The 22,224-nt window shown below is 44.9% G+C and overlaps 1 protein-coding gene across 1 annotated transcript; it reads right to left on the bottom strand.

Annotated features, from left to right (window-relative positions):
• Nucleotides 1-804: 804 nt before the first annotated feature.
• Nucleotides 805-22,062, bottom strand: LOC106581263 (uncharacterized). The gene is made up of 12 exons (XM_014163213.3): nucleotides 21,726-22,062; nucleotides 13,013-14,760; nucleotides 7,479-7,600; nucleotides 7,223-7,349; nucleotides 6,980-7,116; nucleotides 6,620-6,797; nucleotides 6,379-6,529; nucleotides 6,014-6,081; nucleotides 5,741-5,814; nucleotides 5,573-5,638; nucleotides 5,243-5,325; nucleotides 805-5,209 (listed from the first exon to the last, which is right to left on the bottom strand). The coding sequence occupies exons 2-11, from the start codon at nucleotides 14,733-14,735 to the stop codon at nucleotides 5,263-5,265; spliced, it is 2,709 nt and encodes a 902-aa protein (XP_014018688.2). The 5' UTR covers nucleotides 14,736-14,760; nucleotides 21,726-22,062; the 3' UTR covers nucleotides 805-5,209; nucleotides 5,243-5,262.
• Nucleotides 22,063-22,224: the final 162 nt, after the last annotated feature.

Below are 22,224 nucleotides of genomic sequence, written 5' to 3'. Positions count from 1 at the left end.
GGTCAAATAGGGTGGCGGATATGAGGGTTTAAGTGTGACTGTTTGTAACAGTGTAACTCATGTTACCAAGTTACTCATGACCTCTAGCATCGCCGTTAAACCCCTAGAAACACAAAATGCATGAGCAAAAAGTCAACATATGAGTAAAACCAAGCTAGTATGAACTTTGTCCTGCAATAAGAGTATCATCCAATGCAACCTCCAAAAGGAATAAATGCAAATAAGTGTTTTTGCGAACAGCAAAAAAAATATTACATACAAAATGGTTTTATAATTTGTCTACATGTGTGAAATGGTGCATTCTATGATCTGTGGTTAAAAAGATAAGGTCATAAAAAAGACTGACATCACAGGGTAGGATTAACTGTGATTTTCAAAACCTGCAACAGGTTACTAGACAGAGGGAGGGTATTTTCTTGCTTCCCACAAATCTCATGGTGTTTGAAAAATCACTGTTTTAACTTTTGATATCGGTTAGAACTTCTGAACGTAATTTTTTTCCATATTTGTTTTTGAAATGCACCATTTTCACATACCTAAATAATGGTATTGTGCTAGAGACAATGAAAATGAAGTTGAAAAGTGGTGGAGTTGCCCTTGAACTGTTTGCTATCAACTTTCAATAAAATGCATTTCATAAAGCCCTTTTTATATCAGCAGTTGTCAAAGTGCTATATGCAATTCTGTGCATTTGAGAGCATTGAAGCAACACTACTTGGACATAATGATTAATATGTACAGCAGAGCTTCACCTCCACCTAGAGGGAGAAATGTAAAACAATCATACATTTCATAACAGAACAGTAGCATTTAATAACTTTATTTTATAGATCTGTACAACCAAGAATCAAACATTTGATGAGCCTTGCAAAAACTGACCTGTACATGTTAAATGCTCTGGGCAGGATTGCTTACACTCATTTAAATAATCAAATTCATAATTATCTAGCTAAGCAACCACTTCAAACCAGCCTTACCGACAAAACAATGAGCGGTTTTGGAAGGGGTGAACCAAAAAAACATGTTCCCTTTGTTTCCAGTGTTATACAAAAGTTCAGTGAAATATCTTATTTACACAGACCTGCACAAGTCAAGAAATAATTCTGGTTTGATCAAGCAAGATAAGAGTTTGAGTGACAGGGCAGACGGGTGTCATTTGGATCAATGGAGTAATTAATCTTTGATGATTGTGATATAACCAAGCTGGAATCAAGGAGGAGAGGACATTGGTTGAAAACAGCTCTTTTAAACATGAAGTTAAGGGACGGAAAAGTTCATACAATATGGCTCCTGCCCCACACCAGCTTTGGACTATAACCCTATCTAGCCTTGACAAGTGCCTTGAATTTGTAGTAAGTTAGTAGCTACATGCCTTACTTCCTATGGTTCCACAAAACATGAACAGTTATAGGGTAGGGGAGATTCAGTACTTAGATTGGACTGACTAATAATTCACATTTAAACACCTTGGAAGTAAGTCCTTTGTAATGTGGTTTACATGCCAATGCTGTCAGTTTTAATAGTAATGCAGGAATACAGTCAAGCAAAACTCTTAGGTAAGATCCATACTCTATCCTGTTGTTTTTTTAATCTTTACATGTATTTTACCTTTACCTGACCTAGGCAGGTCAGTTAAGAACAAATTCTTATTTTCAATGACAGCCTAGGAACAGTGGGTTAACTGCCTTGTTCATGGGCAGAACGACAGATGTGTACCTTGTCAGCTCCGGGATTTGAACTTGCAACCTTTTGGTACAGGCCCAACGCTCTAACCACTAGGCTACGCTGCTGCCCCGCCTCTTAACGTCAACTCTGCCACAACAAGACCAAGCAGAGGGACGGAAGCTACCTTATCAGCAGAGCAATCAAATTCAAGTGTGTGGTATGATTTGCAGATGGGACACATTCAAAAGCAACGATTTGATTAAAACATTTTTTTTTAAAGCATTGTGAGGCTACAAGCCAGGACAGAGGAGAGCTCCAAATCTAGAAGTACAGTAATAATGTCTCCGGCATCTAAAAGCAGATAACCCAGATGGGGTGGAGTGGGGGCTGCAGCCTTTTCGAAAAATCGAAAACTTAAATATCAAATTTACATAAGTATTCTGACCTTTTACTCAGTACTTTCTTGAAGCACCTTTGGCAACAATTACAGCCTTGAGTCTTCTTGGGTATGACGCTACAAAGCTTTGCACAGCTGTATTTGGGGAGTTTCTCACATTCTTCTCTGTAGATCCTCTCAAGCTCTGTCAGGTTGGATGGGGAGTGTCGCTGCACAGCTATTTTTAGGTCTCTCCAGAGATGTTCGATCGGGTTCAAATCCGGGCTCTGGCTGGGCCACCCATGGACATTCAGAGACTTGTCCCGAAGCCACTCCTGTATTGTCTTGGCTGTGTGCTTAGGGTCGTTGTCCTGTTTGAAGTTGAACCTTCAACCCAGTCTGAGGTCCTGAGCACTGGAGCAGGTTTTCATCAAGGATCTCTCTCTGTACTACATCTTTCCCTTCGATCCTGACTAGTCTCCCAGTCTCTGACGCTGAAAAACATCCCCACAGCATGATACTGCCACCACCATGCTTCACCGTAGGGATGGTGCCAGGTTTCCTCCAGACGTGACGCTTGTCATTCAGGCCAGAGTTCAATCTCGGTTTCATCAGACCAAAGAATCTTGTTTCTCATGGTCTGAGAGACTTTAGGTGCCTTTTCACAAACTCCACATGGGCTGTCATGTTCTTTTTACTGAGGAGTGGCTTCCGTCTGGCCACTCTACCATAAAGGCCTGATTGGTGGAGTGCTGCAGAGATGGTTGTCGTTCTGAAAGGTTCTCACATCTCCACAGCGGAACTCGAGCTCTGTCAGCATGACCATTGGGTTCTTGGTCACCAAGAGAAGGGCCCCTTCACCAAGGGGCCCTTCTCCTCCGATTGCTCAGTTTGGCTAGACGGCCAGCTCTAGGAAGAATCTTGGTGCGTCCAAACTTCTTCCATTTAAGAATGATGGAGGCCACTGGGTTCTTGGGGACCTTCAATGCTGCAGAAATGTTTTGGTGCCCTTCCTCAGATCTGTGCCTCAACACAATCCCGTCTCAGAGCTCTACGGACAATTCGTTTAACCTCATGACTTGGTTTTTGCTCTGACATGCACTGTCAACTGTGGGACCTTATATAGACAGGTGTGGGCCTTTCCAAATCCCGTCCAATCAATTGAATTTACCACAGGTGGACTCCAAGTTCTAGAAACATCTCAAGGAAGATCAATGGAAAAAGGATGCACCTGAGCTCAATTTCGAGTCATAGCAAAGAGTCTGAATACTTATGTAAAAAAAGGTTTCTGTTTTACATTTTTAATACATTTGCAACAAAAAAAGTCATAATGGGTTATTGTGTGAAGATTGATGAGGGGAAAAAAATCTATGTAATACATTTTATAACAAGGCTGTAACGTAACAAAATGTGGAAAAATTCAAGGGGTCTGAATACTTCCCAAATGCACTGTATCTATTACAATAATATCTGCAGTGTGGGAGACTGATTCTCATGGCTCACTTCCTCTGTACTTTCATACACTGCTGAGTGAAGAGGACCGGTACCTTCAAGGACCTTATTTCTCACCGTGCAAAGAGGCTAAAAACCCAATCCAACCCGCTGGGTACCAGAGTGAGTAGTCCACAAGACTTCATTTTGGATCCATTAAACTACTTTTAAGTATGGAAACTGCAACACAAATGTAATGTGTAATAATGTTTCGGGGTCAGTATGTACGAGCAAAACCACAGTGAAGACCATAAGAGGGACGTAGACCTGGGTAGGTAAACATGCATATTAGAAGACAGACAGATTTTTTTTATATGAGCACTGGGCCTATCCCGACTGAGCAGGGCTAAATTACACTAACTCAAAGCCGTTCTGTAAGAGTTCCAGGTCAGGTAGCAAAGGCCTGTCTGTGGTTGTAGTGTTTCCACACACACCACTAATACCGCACGGTGTTGTCCACTCCCTTGAAGTCCTTAGACAGCTGCACCAAGAGTTACGCCAGGCCCCTGGAGTCGGTCGAGGGATAGAGTGGAGCTGGTGCACCCCTACCCTTCCATCCCAGACAGCCAGCCCCATGTCATGCTCCAGATAACAGTAGTGGATCTGAAATGTAGTGGTGGGGGGTGCCAGCTGTGATGCCAGGCAGGATGATGGAAAAACGCTGAAGGCAACATGCGATTGCATGGTGACACCCCGGGCCACATGGAGAGAAAGGAGGGGTCAGCTTGGTCTGCTTGCAGGTCAGTTAGAGATCCCAGAAAAGGAAGCCCGTTTTGTTTCTCCATAAGGCCACAGTGTTGTACAGACTGGAGAGGCCAGGGCAGATGAGCAGACCTTCACACGACTCCTGGGACCCCGGTTCTGCACCTTCTCCCTGTCAGTCACCCAGGTCAGCGACAGGACTCACCCCCATCCCGTCTGGTTCCTTGACTGTGGTGAGCACCAACAAAGCTGAGATCTACGTTTGTTTTGGTCTCCACAGACGACGGCCTTAGTCACAAACGTGAATCCAGACGCCATTCTTAGCCCCCCAGGCCTGTATGTCCACGGCTGTCATGATGGGACCGAATGACAAGACACAGCCACCCAGCACATGAAATGGAACCCGTGGCTACTGCACTACGTACAATAATCTAGAAACCTCACATTTAGCCCAGTCTTCACAGCCCAATTCCTTCGATGTCGCGATATAATTGTATATATGTAGTTACAGCTGAGAGTGAAGTTAGTTCTCCATTGACAGAGTGTTTTCTATTGAGTTATACATCCACAGCATGATGAGAATCCACAGGCAAAGTTGTGGAGTGAAAAGTCAGATAGGAACGGAAAAAATCAGATCGACCTTTATTTAGTTACAATATAGATTTCTTTTTAAAATGTACAAGTAGTTTATTTTCCTTCAAGTTCTTTTGGTGTGTGGGGGAGGAGAGGAGTTGGCTTATTCTGACGCAATACTTCGTTGTCTTTTCTGCATTCAACCATTTTTAATTTATTTTTGAAACGTGGTGTAAAAACCCAACAAACAAAAACAAAACAAAGAAAGTATTCCCAAATCCAGTGGTTGTGTTCCTCCATCGAAGTGTTACGGGGTGTATCTGGAGGGCTGGTAGGGCCAGACTCCAGAGATTAGGTGAGAAGAAGGGGTCTAGGAGGGGTGTGGTGGAGCTGAGAAGGGGTTGAGGGGTGGTGGGCGGGGGGGGGGGGGGGGGTCGGGGGTCAGGAAGCAAGGTTCAAAAGCTGTCAACCCAGGTACCCAATGCTCGTTCTGCCAGTGTGCGGTTCACTGATAGCAGCTGGAGGGAAGCGGAGAGCAAGATGGAGAAAGATAGATTCATCAGATTAGTGTCAAATAACATCATTGATACCGACAGTGTAGTTAGCCAGTCATTGGAATGTTTCTCTGAAATGTCTAGGTTTGTTAAATACAGAAGTATATGAACCATACACCACAAAGAATACCCACGTCACCAAATTTACATAATTCTATTGTAGTATCTCAAAACATTTCCATGCCAAATCCCATGATCAATGTGAACGTACCTCTTCTCCAACCATATTCCATATCTGGACCAATGGGAGACCAGTGTTGTTGTCGTAGTTTGTGACCTGGAAGACAGGAAACAGCCGGGTTAGCAACAAACGACCTTCTGTGAAGCATGCAGTACCTTCCAGTTAGCCTCACGGTGCTGGATGCTGGATTTTTGTTACCTGTGCAAGCAGTGCTACCCCTCTTGTCATCTCCTCCAGTGCTGAGGTGGCCTCGTTTGAAAAGCTATTCTCTCCTGTGGATTGATGCATTTATAGATGTTAACGCAATTGACAACAGTAGATTTGACGACCTTCCACAGGCAGGATGACTTTGGAACGGTTTGACATTCAACTAAATTTGTTTCTTGATTTTGGAAATTGTTCTTAAGAATAAGACGTCTATCGCAATTATAAAGTGATACCATGTCAAATAGCTAAATAAAATGACATTACCTGGAAGGGGGGCGATGTTGTCCAGTAATACTTCTGCACCTTGGAATGGTAATGTTACGAAGTCCGACCTGAACATAAGGATTTTACATAGAGTCAGTGTGCAGAATGGACTGCCATCCCTGCTTACAGAACATTCTGTTCCCTATATGATACACAACTCTTTTTGACCAGAGGGGGGGCACACGAATACCTAGCAGGACTGGGGTCTATTTTATGTAAACTGAAGTCTATTTAGGAAAGAAATGAAGAAAAATGTAATGAAAACAGCTTTGAAAGTATGGAAAGATGCCATTTAATCTGAATTTCAGTTCTGAAAACTTTCTCTGAATAGACTTGAAATAACATTGTGTCTGAGGGGGGCCCACCTAATTTGTCGTAGTGTGTCAATTTTCACTCTGTCATAGCCGCCATAGTCCACATATCGGATCTCAACCTCGTTGGTGTCTTTGTAGAAGGAGATGACCTGGGCCCTCCACCAGGCTCCCTCTACCGCCGGCGCCGCACAGATCACCCCCACTGAGACAGAGAGAGGGAGAGCATCGAGTCTGGATCACACAACTGGTTCAAAAACATCCAGTCACACGTCCCTCCTTGGGGGTCTCTTACCCTCAGCAGGTGAGGGCAGGGTGGGTGTCTCTGGCTGGGAGTAACACAGGAACATCTGCTGGTCCAGGCTGCGCAGGGCGTGGTACGTAGGGTGTGTGTGCTGCTGGACGAAGAGGTGACCCGCCGACACAATGTTCACTACAATCACCTCTACGGTCACACCACTGGGGAGCAGGAGCTGGGAGAGGAAACACAAGTTCACTTTCAAAGGAGACGCCATTAGGTTAGACATCTTTTAGTTAAACCAAGTCTTGATATCCATTTGGGGGACCTTAACTGTCGTGCAAATAAAGCATGTTTGAACAGATTTGAGAGGCAGGAAGAAAGACACCATCCAGGCTCTCTAGGTGCCATCCTTACCCAGGAGGTCATGGGCAGTGAGGGCAGCGACGGCAGCGTGAGCGGCAGAGATGGGGGGGCATAGAGGTTGGTCAGGTCCAAATCCTTAAACTTCTTCCCAATCAGGGACAAGGCTTTGTCCACCTGCTGCTGGGAACCTAGAACGGACACACATTAAACCAGCAGAATTCTACCACCAGTTCACCATCTACAGCCAAGTCAGTCCTGCTCCTTCTGACAGTACAGCATTATACTACACCTCACCCTCTATGTGGCAGATCTGGAACTCTTGAGTGTAAGGCAGGGTGGAGATGTAGATCTTCGCACCAGAGCTTTGCTTCAGGAAGCTCACGTATCGCCCCTGTTTCCCAATTAACCGACCCACCAGATGCTGAGAGAGAGAACAGAGACAGAAGAACACATTACAAGGAGATATTGGGTTAGAATTTGTGATTTCCTATGAAAACTAGTCAATAAATCTTGTCCCTGTGGTGTGTGGGACAGGATGGAGCAGGCTCACCTTTGGCACCTCAATCTCCCAAACGATGAGTTCAGAGCCCAGAGCCATGGCAGGGCTGCCACTGTCCCTAGCTCCCATGGTGCAGCCACTGTCTACCGAGTCCATGCTGTTCACATCCGAGCCTGGACACACAGAGTTCTGAGTCAGACAGGTCTTTTACTCGCCTCACAATTACAAACCCAGACAAGACAGCTGTCTCTCACATAAACATGTACCATACAAACACACATGACCCGCCTAGATAAACTGAAGGTCCAGAAGATCCTCATAAAATACCAAAAACACTAAATAAAAATATGCACATTCACAAGTTGAAGACATTCACCAGATCACCATCCACACATAGGTCATTGAGCTGCTCCTCAAACAAACCACACACGGGGCATAAGACCACTTACTAACCTTGATCTAAAGTCCACACATACAGGCACACACCACCATGGAATATCTGATCACAGTGCTGCTCTGACAGACCACAAAACACAATGACACTCGACTTCACCTTCTGTGTGACTGTGACCTCTAATCTTTTCAGGAACACCCAGCTTTAGGTGTGACTCTTCATGTTTGTGACACGGCCACAGTCCCTATAGCCCCAGGGTGGTATCTAGTAGAAACACAGTCCCTATAGCCCCAGGGTGGTATCTAGTAGAAACACAGTCCCTATAGCCCCAGGGTGGTATCTAGTAGAAACACAGTCCCTATAGCCCCAGGGTGGTATCTAGTAGAAACACAGTCCCTATAGCCCCAGGGTGATATCTAGTAGAAACACAGTCCCTATAGCCCCAGGGTGGTATCTAGTAGAAACACAGTCCCTATAGCCCCAGGGTGGTATCTAGTAGAAACACAGTCCCTATAGCCCCAGGGTGGTATCTAGTAGAAACACAGTCCCTATAGCCCCAGGGTGGTATCTAGTAGAAACTAGAGGTCGACCGACTGATTTTTCAACGCCGATACTGATTATTGGAGGACCAAAAAAAGACCGATAAATCGGCCGATTTTTATTTATTTGTAATAATGACAATTACAACAATACTGAATGAACACCTATTTTAACTTAATATAATACATCAATAAATCAATTTAGCTTCAAATAAATAATGAAACATGTTCAATTTGGTTTAAATAATGCAGAAACAAAAAGTGTTGGAGAAGAAAGTAAAAGTGCAATATGTGCCATGTAAGAAAGCTAATGTTTAAGTTCCTTGCTCAGAACATGAGAACATATGAAAGCTGGTGGTTCCCTTTAACATGAGTCTTCAATATTCCCAGGTAAGAAGTTTTAGGTTGTAGTTATTATAGGACTATTTCTCTCTATACGATTTGTATTTCATATACCTTTGACTATTGGATGTTCTTATAGGCACTTTAGTATTGCCAGTGTAACAGTATAGCTTCCGTCCCGCTCCTCGCTCCTACCTGGGCTCGAACCAGGAACACATCGACAACAGCCACCCTCGAAGCAGCGTTACCCATGCAGAGCAAGGGGAACAAATACCTCAAGTCTCAGAGCGAGTGACGTTTGAAACGCTATTAGCACGCACCCCGCTAACTAGCTAGCCATTTCAAATCGGTTACACCAGCCTAATCTCGGGAGTTGATAGGCTTGAAGTCATAAACAGCGCAATGCTCGGGAGTTGATAGGCTTGAAGTCATAAACAGCGCAATGCTTGAAGCATTGCGAAGAGCTGCTGGCAAAACGCACGAAAGTGCTGTTTGAATGAATGCTTACGAGCCTGCTGGTGCCTACCATCGCTCAGTCAGACTGCTCTATCAAATCATAGACTTATTATGTTATAATGAACACGCAGAAATACGAGCCGTTGGTCATTAAAAATGGTAGAATCCGGAAACTATAATTTCGAAAACAAAACATTTATTCTTTCAGTGAAATACAGAACCGTTCCGTATTTTATCTAACGGGTGGCATCCCTAAGTCTATGTTACATTGTACAACCTTCAATGTTATGTCATAATTAATTACGGCCTTTGTTAGGAATAAAAGGACTTCACACAGTTCGCAATGAGCCAGGCAGCCCAAACGGCTGCATATACCCTGACTGCTTGCACGGAACGCAAGAGAAGTAACAATTTCCCTAGTTATAAGAAATGCATGTTAGCAGGCAATATTAACTAAATATGCAGGTTTAAAAATATATACTTGTGTATTGATTTTAAAGAAAGGCATTGATGTTTATGGTTAGGTACATTGGTGCAACGACAGTGCTTTTTTCCACAAATGCGCTTGTTAAATCATCACCCGTTTGTCGAAGTAGGCTGTGATTCAATGAGAAATTAACTGGCACCGCATCGATTATATGCAATGCAGGACACGCTAAATAAACTAGTAATATCATCAACCATGTGTAGTTAACTAGTGATTTTGTTAAGATTGTTTTTTATAAGATAACTTTAATTCCAGCTAGCAACTTACCATGGCTTCATGCTGCCCTCGCGTAACAGGTAGTCAGCCTGCCACGCAGGCTCCTCGTGGAGTGCAATATAAGGCAGATGGTTAGAGCGTTGGACTAGTAACCGGAAGGTTGTAAAAACGAATCCCCGAGCTGACAAGGTAAAAATCTGTTGTTCTGCCCCTGAACAAGGCAGTTAACCCACTGTTCCTAGGCTGTCATTGTAAATAAGAATTTGTTCTTAACTGACCTGCCTAGTTAAATGTGTATATAAAAAATATTTTAGAAATATATATATATATATATATAAAAAATATATATATATTTTTGATTATGAAAACCTGAAATCGGCCCTAATTAAATCGGCCATTCCGATTAATCGGTAGACCTCTAGTAGAAACACAGCCACAGTCCCTATAGCCCCAAGCCGGAATCTAGTAGAAACACAGCCCCTATAGCCCCAGGGTGGTATCTAGTAGAAACACAGTCCCTATAGCCCCAGGGTGGTATCTAGTAGAAACACAGCCACAGTCCCAATAGCCCCAGGGTGGTATCTAGTAGAAACACAGCCACAGTCCCAATATCCCCAGGGTGGTATCTAGTAGAAACACAGTCCCTATAGCCCCAGGGTGGTATCTAGTAGAAACACAGCCACAGTCCCTATAGCCCCAGGGTGGTATCTAGTAGAAACAGCCACAGTCCCAATAGCCCCAGGGTGGTATCTAGTAGAAACACAGCCACAGTCCCAATAGCCCCAGGGTGGTATCTAGTAGAAACACAGCCACAGTCCGTATAGCCTCAGGGTGGTATCTAGTAGAAACACAGCCACAGTCCGTATAGCCTCAGGGTGGTATCTAGTAGAAACACAGCCACAGTCCCAATAGCCCCAGGCCAGTATCTAGTAGAAACACAGCCACAGTCCGTATAGCCCCAGGCCAGTATCTAGTAGAAACACAGCCACAGTCCGTATAGCCTCAGGGTGGTATCTAGAAGAACAGCATCTACAGTGAGGGAAAAAAATATTTGATCCCCTACTGATTTTGTATGTTTGCCCACTGACAAAGAAATGATCAGTCTATCATTTTAAATGGTAGGTTCATTTGAACAGTGAGAGACAGAATAACAACAAAAAAATCCAGAAAAACGCATGTCAAAAATGTTATAAATTGATTTGCATTTTAATGAGGGAAATATGTATTTGACCCCCTCTCAATCAGAAAGATTTCTGGCTCCCAGGTGTCTTTTACACAGGTAACGAGCTGAGATTAGGAGCACACTCTTAAAGGGAGTGCTCCTAATCTCAGCTTGTTACCTGTATAAAAAGACACCTGTCCACAAACGCAATCAGATTCCAAACTCTCCACCATGGCCAAGACCAAAGAGCTCTCCAAGGATGTCAGGGACAAGATTGTAGAGCTACACAAGGCTGGAATGGGCTACAAGACCATCGCCAAGCAGCTTGGTGAGAAGGTGACAACAGTTGGTGCGATTATTCGCAAATGGAAGAAACACAAAAGAACTGTCAATCTCCCTCGGCCTGGGGCTCCATGCATGATCTCACCTCGTGGAGTTGCAATGATCATGAGAACGGTGAGGAATCAGCCCAGAACTACACGGGAGGATCTTGTCAATGATCTCAAGGCAGCTGGGACCATAGTCACCAAGAAAACAATTGGTAACACACTACGCCATGAAGGACTGAAATCCTGCAGCGCCCGTAAGGTCCCCCTGCTCAAGAAAGCACATATACATGCCCGTCTGAAGTTTGCCAATGAACATCTGAATGATTCAGAGGACAACTGGGTGAAAGTGTTGTGGTCAGATGAGACAAATGGCGCTCTTTGGCATCAACTCAACTCGCCGTGTTTGGAGGAGGAGGAATGCTGCCTATGACACCAAGAACACCATCCCCACCGTCAAACATGGAGGTGGAAACATTAGCTTTGGGGGACAGGACAACTTCACCGCATCAAAGGGACGATGGATGCGGCCATGTACCGTCAACTCTTGGGTGAGAACCTCCTTCCCTCAGCCAGGGCATTGAAAATGGGTCGTGGATAGGTATTCAGCATGACAATGACCCAAAACACACGGCCAAGGCAACAAAGGAGTGGCTCAAGAAGAAGCACATTAAGGTCCTGGAGTGGCCTAGCCAGTCTCCAGACCTTAATCCCATAGAAAATCTGTGGAGGGAGCTGAAGGTTCGAGTTGCCAAACGTCAGCCTCGAAACCTTAATGACTTGGAGAAGATCTGCAAAGAGGAGTGGGACAAAATCCCTCCTGAGATGTGTGCAAACCTGGTGGCCAACTACAAGAAACGTCTGACCTCTGTGATTGCCAATAAGGGTTTTGCCACCAAGTACTAAGTCATGTTTTGCAGAGGGGTCAAATACTTATTTCCCTCATTAAAATGCTAATCATTTTAACATTTTTGACATGCGTTTTTCAGGATTGTTTTGTTGTTATTCTGTCTCTCACTGTTCAAATAAACCTACCATTAAAATTATAGACTGATCATTTCTTTGTCAGTGGGCAAACGTACAAAATCAGCAGGGGATCAAATACTTTCCCCCCCCCTCACTGTAAGGACTAACTTCATCCAAAACTATGAGTGGTAACTAGCCAGCATACTGTTCTGTATTAGCCACCATCACCAGCAAAGAACATTAAGTTGAGAATATTATAATTATTATTTAAAGCATTTCATAGATTTTCAAAATAGGAGATGTGCTTTTCTTTGCTGGTGGCAGACTAGCTTGTTTGGCCCACATCGGTCATGTACTCTCCCAGCTACTTTTTGGAGATCACATTAGTTGGAATTGAAAAGCTACATCACAGAAGAAGAGAGTTAACCCCCCTTTCATACACTCTAGCCTACTTCTGAATAGATTAATTTTACCAGATCTAAGACCAAAGCCGGTGACATTCCAAATGATTAACACTTAGTTTGTGCAACATTTCCCTCAGCTTTTTAATGTTGGTAAATGTACGACAGACAAGTGTCCATGAGCCTCAATCATGCTCTGTCTGGGTATTTGAGCAGCTGAGGGGGGCCATGTGTAGATCAGTGCTGGGGTGTGCCATGAGCCTGACCCCACTACAGGGTGTGATGTGTGCTCCTACCTCCAGACTGATCGGTCTCAGTCTCACTCATCCCATGAGAACCGTTCCTCAGGCCCATGCCGTTGAGCCTCTTCACTTGGCCAACAGCCCCCAGCACATGGCCTGGTAGGGCTGCCATCACCTCTGCCTCGGTCACTACCTCTTCTGGGGCTTGGGGCAGACCACCCTCCCTCTCAGACATCCCTGACACCTGGATCAGATCCTCCCGGCTCTCCCTGCTCTGCTGGTCCTCACTGCTGACCCCATCCTCAGAGTGGCACGTACTACAGGCCGAGTCCTCTGCCACCATCACCCCTTCATCTCCCTTCAGATTGTCCAGGTTGCTAGGCACGCCCCTCACTTCTTGCCTCCCCTCCTGTGAGGATGCTGGTGCCCAGGGATTAATCAGTGCGTTCGCTGTCCCCATTGGCTCCCATGCCGGGGCGGGCGGGCAACCATTGGTCATCCCTTCTTTCTGCTGCTCTCTCCACTCCGTCTCAGCGTGGCTTATTGGGGAGGGCCCTTCCTCCATGTTCCTTGTGAGTGGCTCTTGCTCAGAGCATGGCCTCCCATTGGCCAGTGGGGTGCTTCTGAAGCTGTGCTCAGTGGCGGATTGGCCGAGCCAGGTCTCTGGACAGGAGGTAACACTGAGGACCTCCTGGGTGGCTGCAGAGATGACCTCAGTGATCAGACCTGCTGCCAGGTACTCCAGCTCCTCAGTGCTGCCAGGTGCACCGTACTCTTGCTGGGGGCCTTGGGCTGGGGAGGCCAGAGTACTGGTCATGACGGCATGGTAGAAGCCCTGCGATGATGTGGGGGTCTCTGGGAAGAGGGGTTCATGTGTGACTACTTTCAGGGCCCGGGCCGGCATCTCAGCTGAGATGACAGGCGAGGAGGGCAGCTCATCTTTGGTACTGCTGGAGGGGACTAGGAGGGCATCTATAGCCACCAGCTCCACCAGCAGGTTCTGGGTGAAGGCCACTGCTGCCTCATGGGCTGCTGCCACCTCTCCCTCTGGATCGGGCCTCTCTGCATTCGTCAGGTCTGCTGCTATGGAGGAACTAGTCGTGGTGTGGGCCGTCTGGGAGAGCACAAGTGCCTCTGATGCTGTGGAGATGGTCTCCTTCACTGGAGCAGGGACCTGCTCGGTAACCGTTGATTTCACCGGTACTGTAACCAAGGCAATGGTGGCTGGCAGGCTCTGCACAGTGGCCCAGTGTTCTCCCGGGGGGTCCGAGCTCTCCTCCCTGGTCTGTGTTGGTAAAGGCGAGGCTGCGGGAGAACTGCTCCTGGGTGTCTGTCGGCAGCTATCTACACCAGGGTCTGTGACTGCGCTGGCTCTGTCTGGGTGGTGGGAGGCCCTCTCTGTAGGTGAACAGGATGTACTCTGTACCTCTACTGCCTGGGCCTTAATGGCCGGGATGTGAATCTGAGCTACTACCTCCTGTTCTGTTGACCGTTGCTTGGATGGTCTGACTCTGCTGCTGGCTGTTCTCTCTCTGCAGCTGCTGCTGGTTGTGGGGGTAGTGGCTGTACTGCAGGGGGACACTGTCCCTTTCTCTACCAGGCCGTTGCTGCCCTCACTGAGAGCCGGGGACGTCAGCAGGCCCATGGCCGCTGCCCCCTCTTCGCTGTCGTGGTTGGTGATTCGCTCTTTCTTGCGTGAGATGTACCACCACCAGCCTATCAGCGCCAGCACTCCAGGCAGCGTGTACGGGACAATAGACCGGAACCTCAGTGGCATCTCCTCAGGACCCTAGCAACTACACCTGTATGTGGAGGGAGGGGGGGGGGAGAGAGTGTGAGAAAGGCAGAGGTTAGCTTATTGGAGGGAGATATGTGCATCTTTCAGTTTCACTCATTTTGAGATCAGGACTATAATGTCAAATAGGATATTAAGTTAAGACAAACTGGCGAACATTTTGAATAGCCTAAGGGTCTTGTTTGACACTTAGCCCAAAAGATAGGCCTGCGAGTTGCATATCTCTGGGTATTATGATAGTGTAAAGACCATAGCAGGTACACTATAGCACTGTAGTGTGTACATGTGTAATCACATCCACTAGAAGGGTGTGCGAGTGGCAAATCGATTCAAAATGGATCAGCCTTGACAATAAGCACGGCACTGGGAGAACAACATGTGATGATCAAAAGGAAACTGTCCTATGATAGCTAAAAATACTGGACACAAAGGCTTTAAGGAAATAAATACTTTAGAAACGATCATGGTTGTTAACAGGTGCGAGCAGAGCTTCAAAGAAATGACAGAAAGGAAACCTGATGAGGCGTTACTCCTGAGAATAGGCCTAGACTAACGTTACTCCTGAGAATAGGCCTAGACTAACGTTACTCCTGAGAATAGGCCTAGACTAACGTTACTCCTGAGAATAGGCCTAGACTAACAAATGACAGTGAAGTCATTCATGCAAATCTCTCACACCACACCCACTTGATGAGCTACACAATGCTTTCGGATGCATACGACACTGAAGACACAGCACTTTTGTCAACAGCTCCTGGTGAACAAGGTCGCAGCGGCCAGAACATAATATACTCCTTTTGACTGTTGACATGAAGTAACTTCTTGTGGATGGTGGCAGTATTGAGTAGCTTGGATGATTGACGTGGCCAGAGTAAACTGCCTGCTACTCACTCCCAGAAACTAAGATATGCATATTATTAGTAGATTTGGATAGAAAACACTGAAGTTTCTAAAACTGTTTGAATGGTGTCGGTAAGTATAACAACTAATATGGCAGGCAAAAACCTGAGAATAAATCCAAACCGGAAGTGGTTTGTAGTTTTTCAATTGATTCCCTATCCAAACTACAGTGTCTGTGGGGTCATTTTGCACTTCCTAAGGCTTCCACTAGATGTCAACAGTCTTTAGAACCTTGTTTGAGGCTTCTACTGTGAAGTGAGGATGAATAAGAGCTCCTGGAGTCAGAACACTGCCACCAGGGCATGAGGCTCAGCCATGCGCACTCACGTGAGAGGTAGCTCAGTTCCATTGCATTTGAAGACAAAGGATTTCTCCAGTTGAAACTTTATTGCGGATTAACGATAAAAACATCCTAAAGATTGATTCTATACATCGTTTGACATGTTTCTACGAACTGTAATGGAAATGTTGGAGTTTGACCTGCGCGTCGTGAATTTGGATTTGTGAACTGAAGGCGAACAAAAAGGAGGTATTTGGACAAAGGATGGACTTTATTGAACAAAACAAACATTTATTGTGGACCTGGGATTCCTGGGAGTGCATTCTGATGAAGATCAAAGGTAAGTGAATATTTATAATGCTATTTCTGACTATTGTTGACTCCAACATGGCGGATATATTGTATGGCATGTTTTTGTGTCTGAGCGCCGTACTCAGATTATTGCATGGTGTGCTTTTTCGGTAAAGCTTTTTTGAAATATGACACAGCTGTTGCATTAAGGAGAAGTTTATCTGAAGTTCCATGTATAACACTTGTATTTTCATCAACATTTATGATTAGTATTTCTGTAAATTGATGTGGCTCTCTGCAAAATCACCAGATTTGTAAGTCGCTCTGGATAAGAGCGTCTGCTAAATGACTTAAATGTAAATGTTTTGGAAGCAAAAGATTACTGAACATAACGCGCCAATGTAAACTGCGATTTTTGGATATAAATATGAACTTTATCGAACAAAACATACAGGTATTGTGTAACATGAAGTCCTATGAGTTATCTGATGAAGATCATCAAAGGTTAGTGATTCATTTTCTCTATTTCTGCCTTTTGTGACTCCTCTCTTTGGCTGGAAAATGGCTGTGTTTTTGTGTGTGTAGGCGCTGACCTAACATAATCATATGGTTTGCTTTCGCCGTAAAGCCTTTTTGAAATCAGACACTGTGGCTGGATTAACAAGAAGTAAAGCTTTAAAATGGTGTATAATACTTGTATGTTTGAGGAATATGAATTATGTTGTTTTGAATTTGCCGCCCTGCACTTTCACTGGCTGTCGTCATATCGATCCCGCTAACGGGATTCAAGCCATAAGAAGTTTTAACATACACATGCCTGTCAAAGCCTGATACCGGAGATTGATCACGCCACGGTTTTCTATTGCCTCATTGAGAAACGTTCAAACACAGAGACATTCCCATGGCTTGAAGTCATTTGTTTCTACTTCTGAACTAAACCAAGCTGCAACACAAAGACCTAGTTCCTAATAGGAGAAGCAGCTGTGCCACCATCAGGGCTAATGTTTAACCTCACTGTACCTACTGGGCATGCCCAGCTCCTCCACTGCTGATTGGTCGAAGCACTCAATGTTAAAAAAGGAAGTCCGTGCATGCCTTTCCTTAACAGACCCAGACTGTAGAAGGAAGGAATGCATCACAGGGCTGACTCCCTCAGCTGCCCCCCTCTTCTTCCTTCTCCCAGCCTACTAGGGTGTGTGACGGCTGCGCTTCCACTGCCCCTTAGCAAGCACCAATACACACACAGCAGACACATACACAGGAGCCAGGTCTGGGTCAACATGAACCTGGACTTTGAACTCTATGGCCCGGGAACATGCAGAACACACTGTGAAGCTGAACTGACAGAGCCAGTGTCAGTCTGTACTGTACAGGTAGGGTACATGAAAGGTCACATTCACAGAGCGGCTGTGTATGAGACGCTAATCACTGTGGTTTTAACCAGAGTTCACTTCCTTCATAACCACAACTGAGGCGGACTTGACTTTCCAATGAGCAGAAACTTGTCCCATTGATATTAGCCATTTGCTTAGATAATGGTTTGAAAATGAGGACCTTCCAGGGCCATTTGTATGAGCCCATTACATATTTAACCTGGTGAAGGGACAACAGCACACAGCAGAGGGCAGCAGAAGCAACACACTAATGACTTCCTAGAAACTTCCACACCTGACAATACGGACGGCGTGAGAACCTCAACGAGCCTCTTGTTTTACAGAGCTTATGCAGCTATAAGAGGCTCTGAGATGAATGACATGGGATTAGGAGAGGTGAATTGTGGGCTGCCCTAACACTGACCCAAGTAAAGGTATTGATGTGCAGGGGGAAAATAGGTAGGCTTCAAATGCCTCCAGAAAAACCAAGATCGGGTCATTTTCAGTAGGGCAGAGATCAAAAACAAAGGTCTTTTGACCAATCTCACATAGGATATTTTTCAGATCTGATCAGTCAAAACACCAATTAGTGGGATAAATTTCGGGCTGCCTGTGTCAACACAGCCTTAGCACCTCCACATCTCAAAACCTGTTCTCCTTATTGGTCATGAGCCAGTAGTTTCTCTATCAAAACAGAGCATCAGTGGCATGTTCCACAGTGAATGACAAGGTGCATGGACCTGGTTAGTAAATTATACATCCCTTGCTGTCCATTTCAATAGTGTCCATAAGCAAATTAAATAAATGATGTAGCCTTACCATATATCCAAACTATGGTAGTATGCTTATTTGGCTAACTAAAAACCTTGTGTAGGCTGAAATACAGTGCCATCAGTCCTCTTTCACCTTTGTAACAAATGTATGCATTCTAAAAACATTATACAACATCTAAACTAGCAGACTGGAGACAAAGCCAGCCACAAAAACTATTTGCTCCATCATATTTGGACTTGAGGGGCTTTCCAGAAATCCAATAGTGGATTCCTGAAGGCGGGATATAGTAGGGCAGTGATGTGGGGGGAGCAGGAGTCACTGGGACTTCATGGTTGAAGGACAGGGATTAGATCGGGGTCAATCAGATAGCATTAGTCACACAGGGTAAGACTGGCAGGACCACCCCCTCCCTGTCCCAGAGCAGCCCCCACCACCACTATGACACCACCTGGCCCAGTTGTGGCTTCTTAAGCATCCCTACATAACCAGCTAACCGTAACATCTGCCCCAGGGTAGACAAAAACCAACATGTCACCGTCATATATCCAGGCTGTATCACAACCGGCTGTGATTGGGAGTCCCATAGGGCCCAGCGTAGTCCGGGTTTGGCCGGTGAAGGCAGTCATTGTCAATAAGAATTTGTTCTTACCTTGCCTAGTTAAATAAAAGGTTACATTTAAAAATGTAAAAACTATGTGGCCTGCACAGCACAACAGTTCTCTCAATAAAACGGGGTAGCTTTAGGAGTTTCACATTGATATGTATAGGATTTTCTGATCAAATGTTGGATGGAAGACATTGGATTGAAGGTCTAATATCATAGAAATGAACGAACAGTGGCGTTATATGATATTAAAATGCATTTTAAGAATATTGTGCTGGAGAATGTTATTTAACTGAATAGATTGCAAGTTGCAAGACTCTTCATCACAACACCAATGGAGTTGATAACTTGAGCAACCACCAGATTGATAATGCAGAGCAGAGGAAGCCAGTCCCTGGCAGTTGTGCATGAGGCTAGCCCTGTTCCAGCCTTGTCAAAACCATGTCTGGATTTATAGTGACATTCAATCATGGCCCTCATCCTGAATAGCCAATGTAGTCAGCACCATTTAACTTAATATGGACTGATTAATAACCATGACAACATTCTTTATCTAATACTAGCCACCAACATGGTGGAAGATATCTAATGTGAATGAAACAGTAAACTGATCAAGGCTACGTCAGTTTTGCACAAGGCCAAATAGGGGCATCTTGCGGAGTAAGGCTTTAGTAGAATACACACACACACACACACACACTATAAAATCATACCATGTTGGATTAGACAACATGCTGGAACTAGTATCACTTTATATGCTGGACCTCAAGGCTGGTTCATCAGATTCCTCTAGTTATGCAGACTAGTTTAACAAGCGAGACCCTTCCTGAAGTTCCATGACACCTTGCTAGCTAAAGTCGCACCCCAGACTCCTTTAACTAATTTGTCACCTGATTTACTTAACCAAAAGCACATCAACAGGTAGTCCAGGTATCCTCATGACATGGCACTAGACGGGTGGGGCTTTCCTCTTTAGTTGTCTATTGATCCTCTATAGTTCGTACAAGCTGGATGCTGATGACAGAGTGCACCCATCAGACCAACTCCTTCAAGTTTCTAGTTGTCTAAAAAAATAAAAACTATTTTTGCTCAAAACATATTTCGGGGTACCATTACGTGTACATTACTGTATGTATACTGGATATTGTTTTTCAAAAGGAAAAGTTCAAAAGTCGCTAGATCGCAATAAAAAAAAAATCTGTGTCATGAGTTGTTCTGACATTCACCTTCGACAAGGTTAGAATAAACAACGCCCACTACACAAAGTTAGTTCAGTCGCCTAATAAAGGATTTAGTTACTGTGTTTCAGTCCACCGCCTGCCTAGACATGCCTGCTTACTGGAGACTCGACACAATCAAGCTGCGCTGCTGTACGACCTTGGAGGTAGATAAGGGAAGGGTCACTCGGCATTTGCTTTACATGTTACAAACCATACAATGCGCTGAGCAGTTTATTACACTGCGATGCTGCATCGGGAATACGAGGCAACCTTGTAAAACACACCTACGATTATAATGCTTCTCCCCCCAGTCGAGAGCGTTCTAGTCCTCAACTGTAAGCAATCCTACGAGGAGAATTAATCCCATAGCAGTTTACACAAATGTGATGGCGAATATTTACATTACAGTTCCATTGGACACTGACTGTGTCCTATAAAACCGGGCCTCAATGAACGTTTCAGGGAATATTTGATGGTTGATTGAGCAGCCTATATTTGTATCGACGTTATGGGGCTTCAGAAATAGCCTATGCACAGCTACTTGACAATCTATAGCAAATACTTGTCATTCCAGAGCAGAGGCTGACAAATCATGGCAAAGTTGCGAGGCTCCCAGCGCTTGTGCAATAGCTGCATATGGGCAGAGTGTTTGGGCTAGGTAACTTGCTAGCTATGACCTACACTAAGTGTAATAAAAAGCATGGTAGGCCGCAACGCATGAGGATTTGCAATGTATCACGTTTGCCGGGTAGCCCAACACTGTTGTAACAATAAACACATTAAAACGAGTTAAATCACAATGACTTTACATGATTTAACCAAACACGATATATTCGAGATCTTGGCGAAACAGTGCATTTATGTGCCTAATTAATTTAAGCATTAGGCTACGGTTAGCCATTTTCGTTGACACTATCACACTGACACTTGTATCACAATGTTACTGTTAGGCACGCGACGAACTGTTCAGCTACCGTAACATTTACATTGTGTCCTGGCAGTCGAGAGAGTAGATCGTGACCAAACGTCGCATATATCGTGCATTATGATATTGTGGTAGTCATGTAGGCTAGCCTGGCAATGCTAGGCTAACTCTGCAGCGTGGGCCTCGAAACCTTCACGTTAGCTTGCTAGCTGGACATCGTGGATAACCACCTTGTTTGTTAGCAATTAACATGATCCGTCCAAGCAAACTCATGGACACCAAATTATTTATATGTTGAGTCCATTATCATTTTAGGACGCCGAATAAACTACATAGTAAGATGTCTACGTGCAACATGTATTCAATGACAAGGGCTGCAGCCGCTGCACGTTTCTAGAATGACGATACATTTGTAACCAATTTAGCGAAACAACTACCGTTCCATTTATCGTTATGAAACACTTTGTAGTGCAAAATTGTAGCCAACTGGCGCAACAACTCCAGATTGTTACATTGATGTAGCTAGCCATGCTACATATCAAACTGACATCTTCTGTGGGTCTCTGGCTGTCAATTTTACATTAGCAGCTCAGGACAATACTTACAGTATACAAGCGTCCTCCGCGCCGCCACGGTGAATTAAAGTATCGTGATATAAATGTACGTATTCCGGGCCCGACTCAATCCCAGCGTGTACCCCCTACACTGTCTCTCTTTATCCTCCCCACGTGTTGACCATCCAAGCACTAGACTCTAAAAACAGACCTAACAGCTGATCAAACCTCGCGATAACAATAGAGACGGTAGTCTCGCGGGGTCATGCAGATGCAGTAAGGTTTTATTGTAACTAAGGACACAATTATCTCTGAGTAGTTCTTGAACTAAATATCCTTTCACATGAAACTGACTTCCTCGCTGTACATTGTCTCTGTCTCATTGGACATAGGGATAAGTCCAGAGGCTGCTGAGGGGTGGACGACTCATAACGTCTGGAACGGAGTAAATGGAATGGAATCAAACACATGGAAACCATGTAGTTGACACCATTCCACCTATTCCGCTACAGCCATTACCAAGAGCCCGTCCTCCCCAATCAAGGAGCCA

This window comes from Salmo salar, chromosome 20 (assembly GCF_965601325.2).
Source record: "Salmo salar chromosome 20, fSalSal1, whole genome shotgun sequence".
NCBI classification, from domain to species: Eukaryota; Metazoa; Chordata; class Actinopteri; order Salmoniformes; family Salmonidae; genus Salmo; species Salmo salar.
The sequence above is the reverse complement of the archived record's forward strand: the minus strand, read 5'-3'. Positions and strand labels throughout refer to the sequence as shown.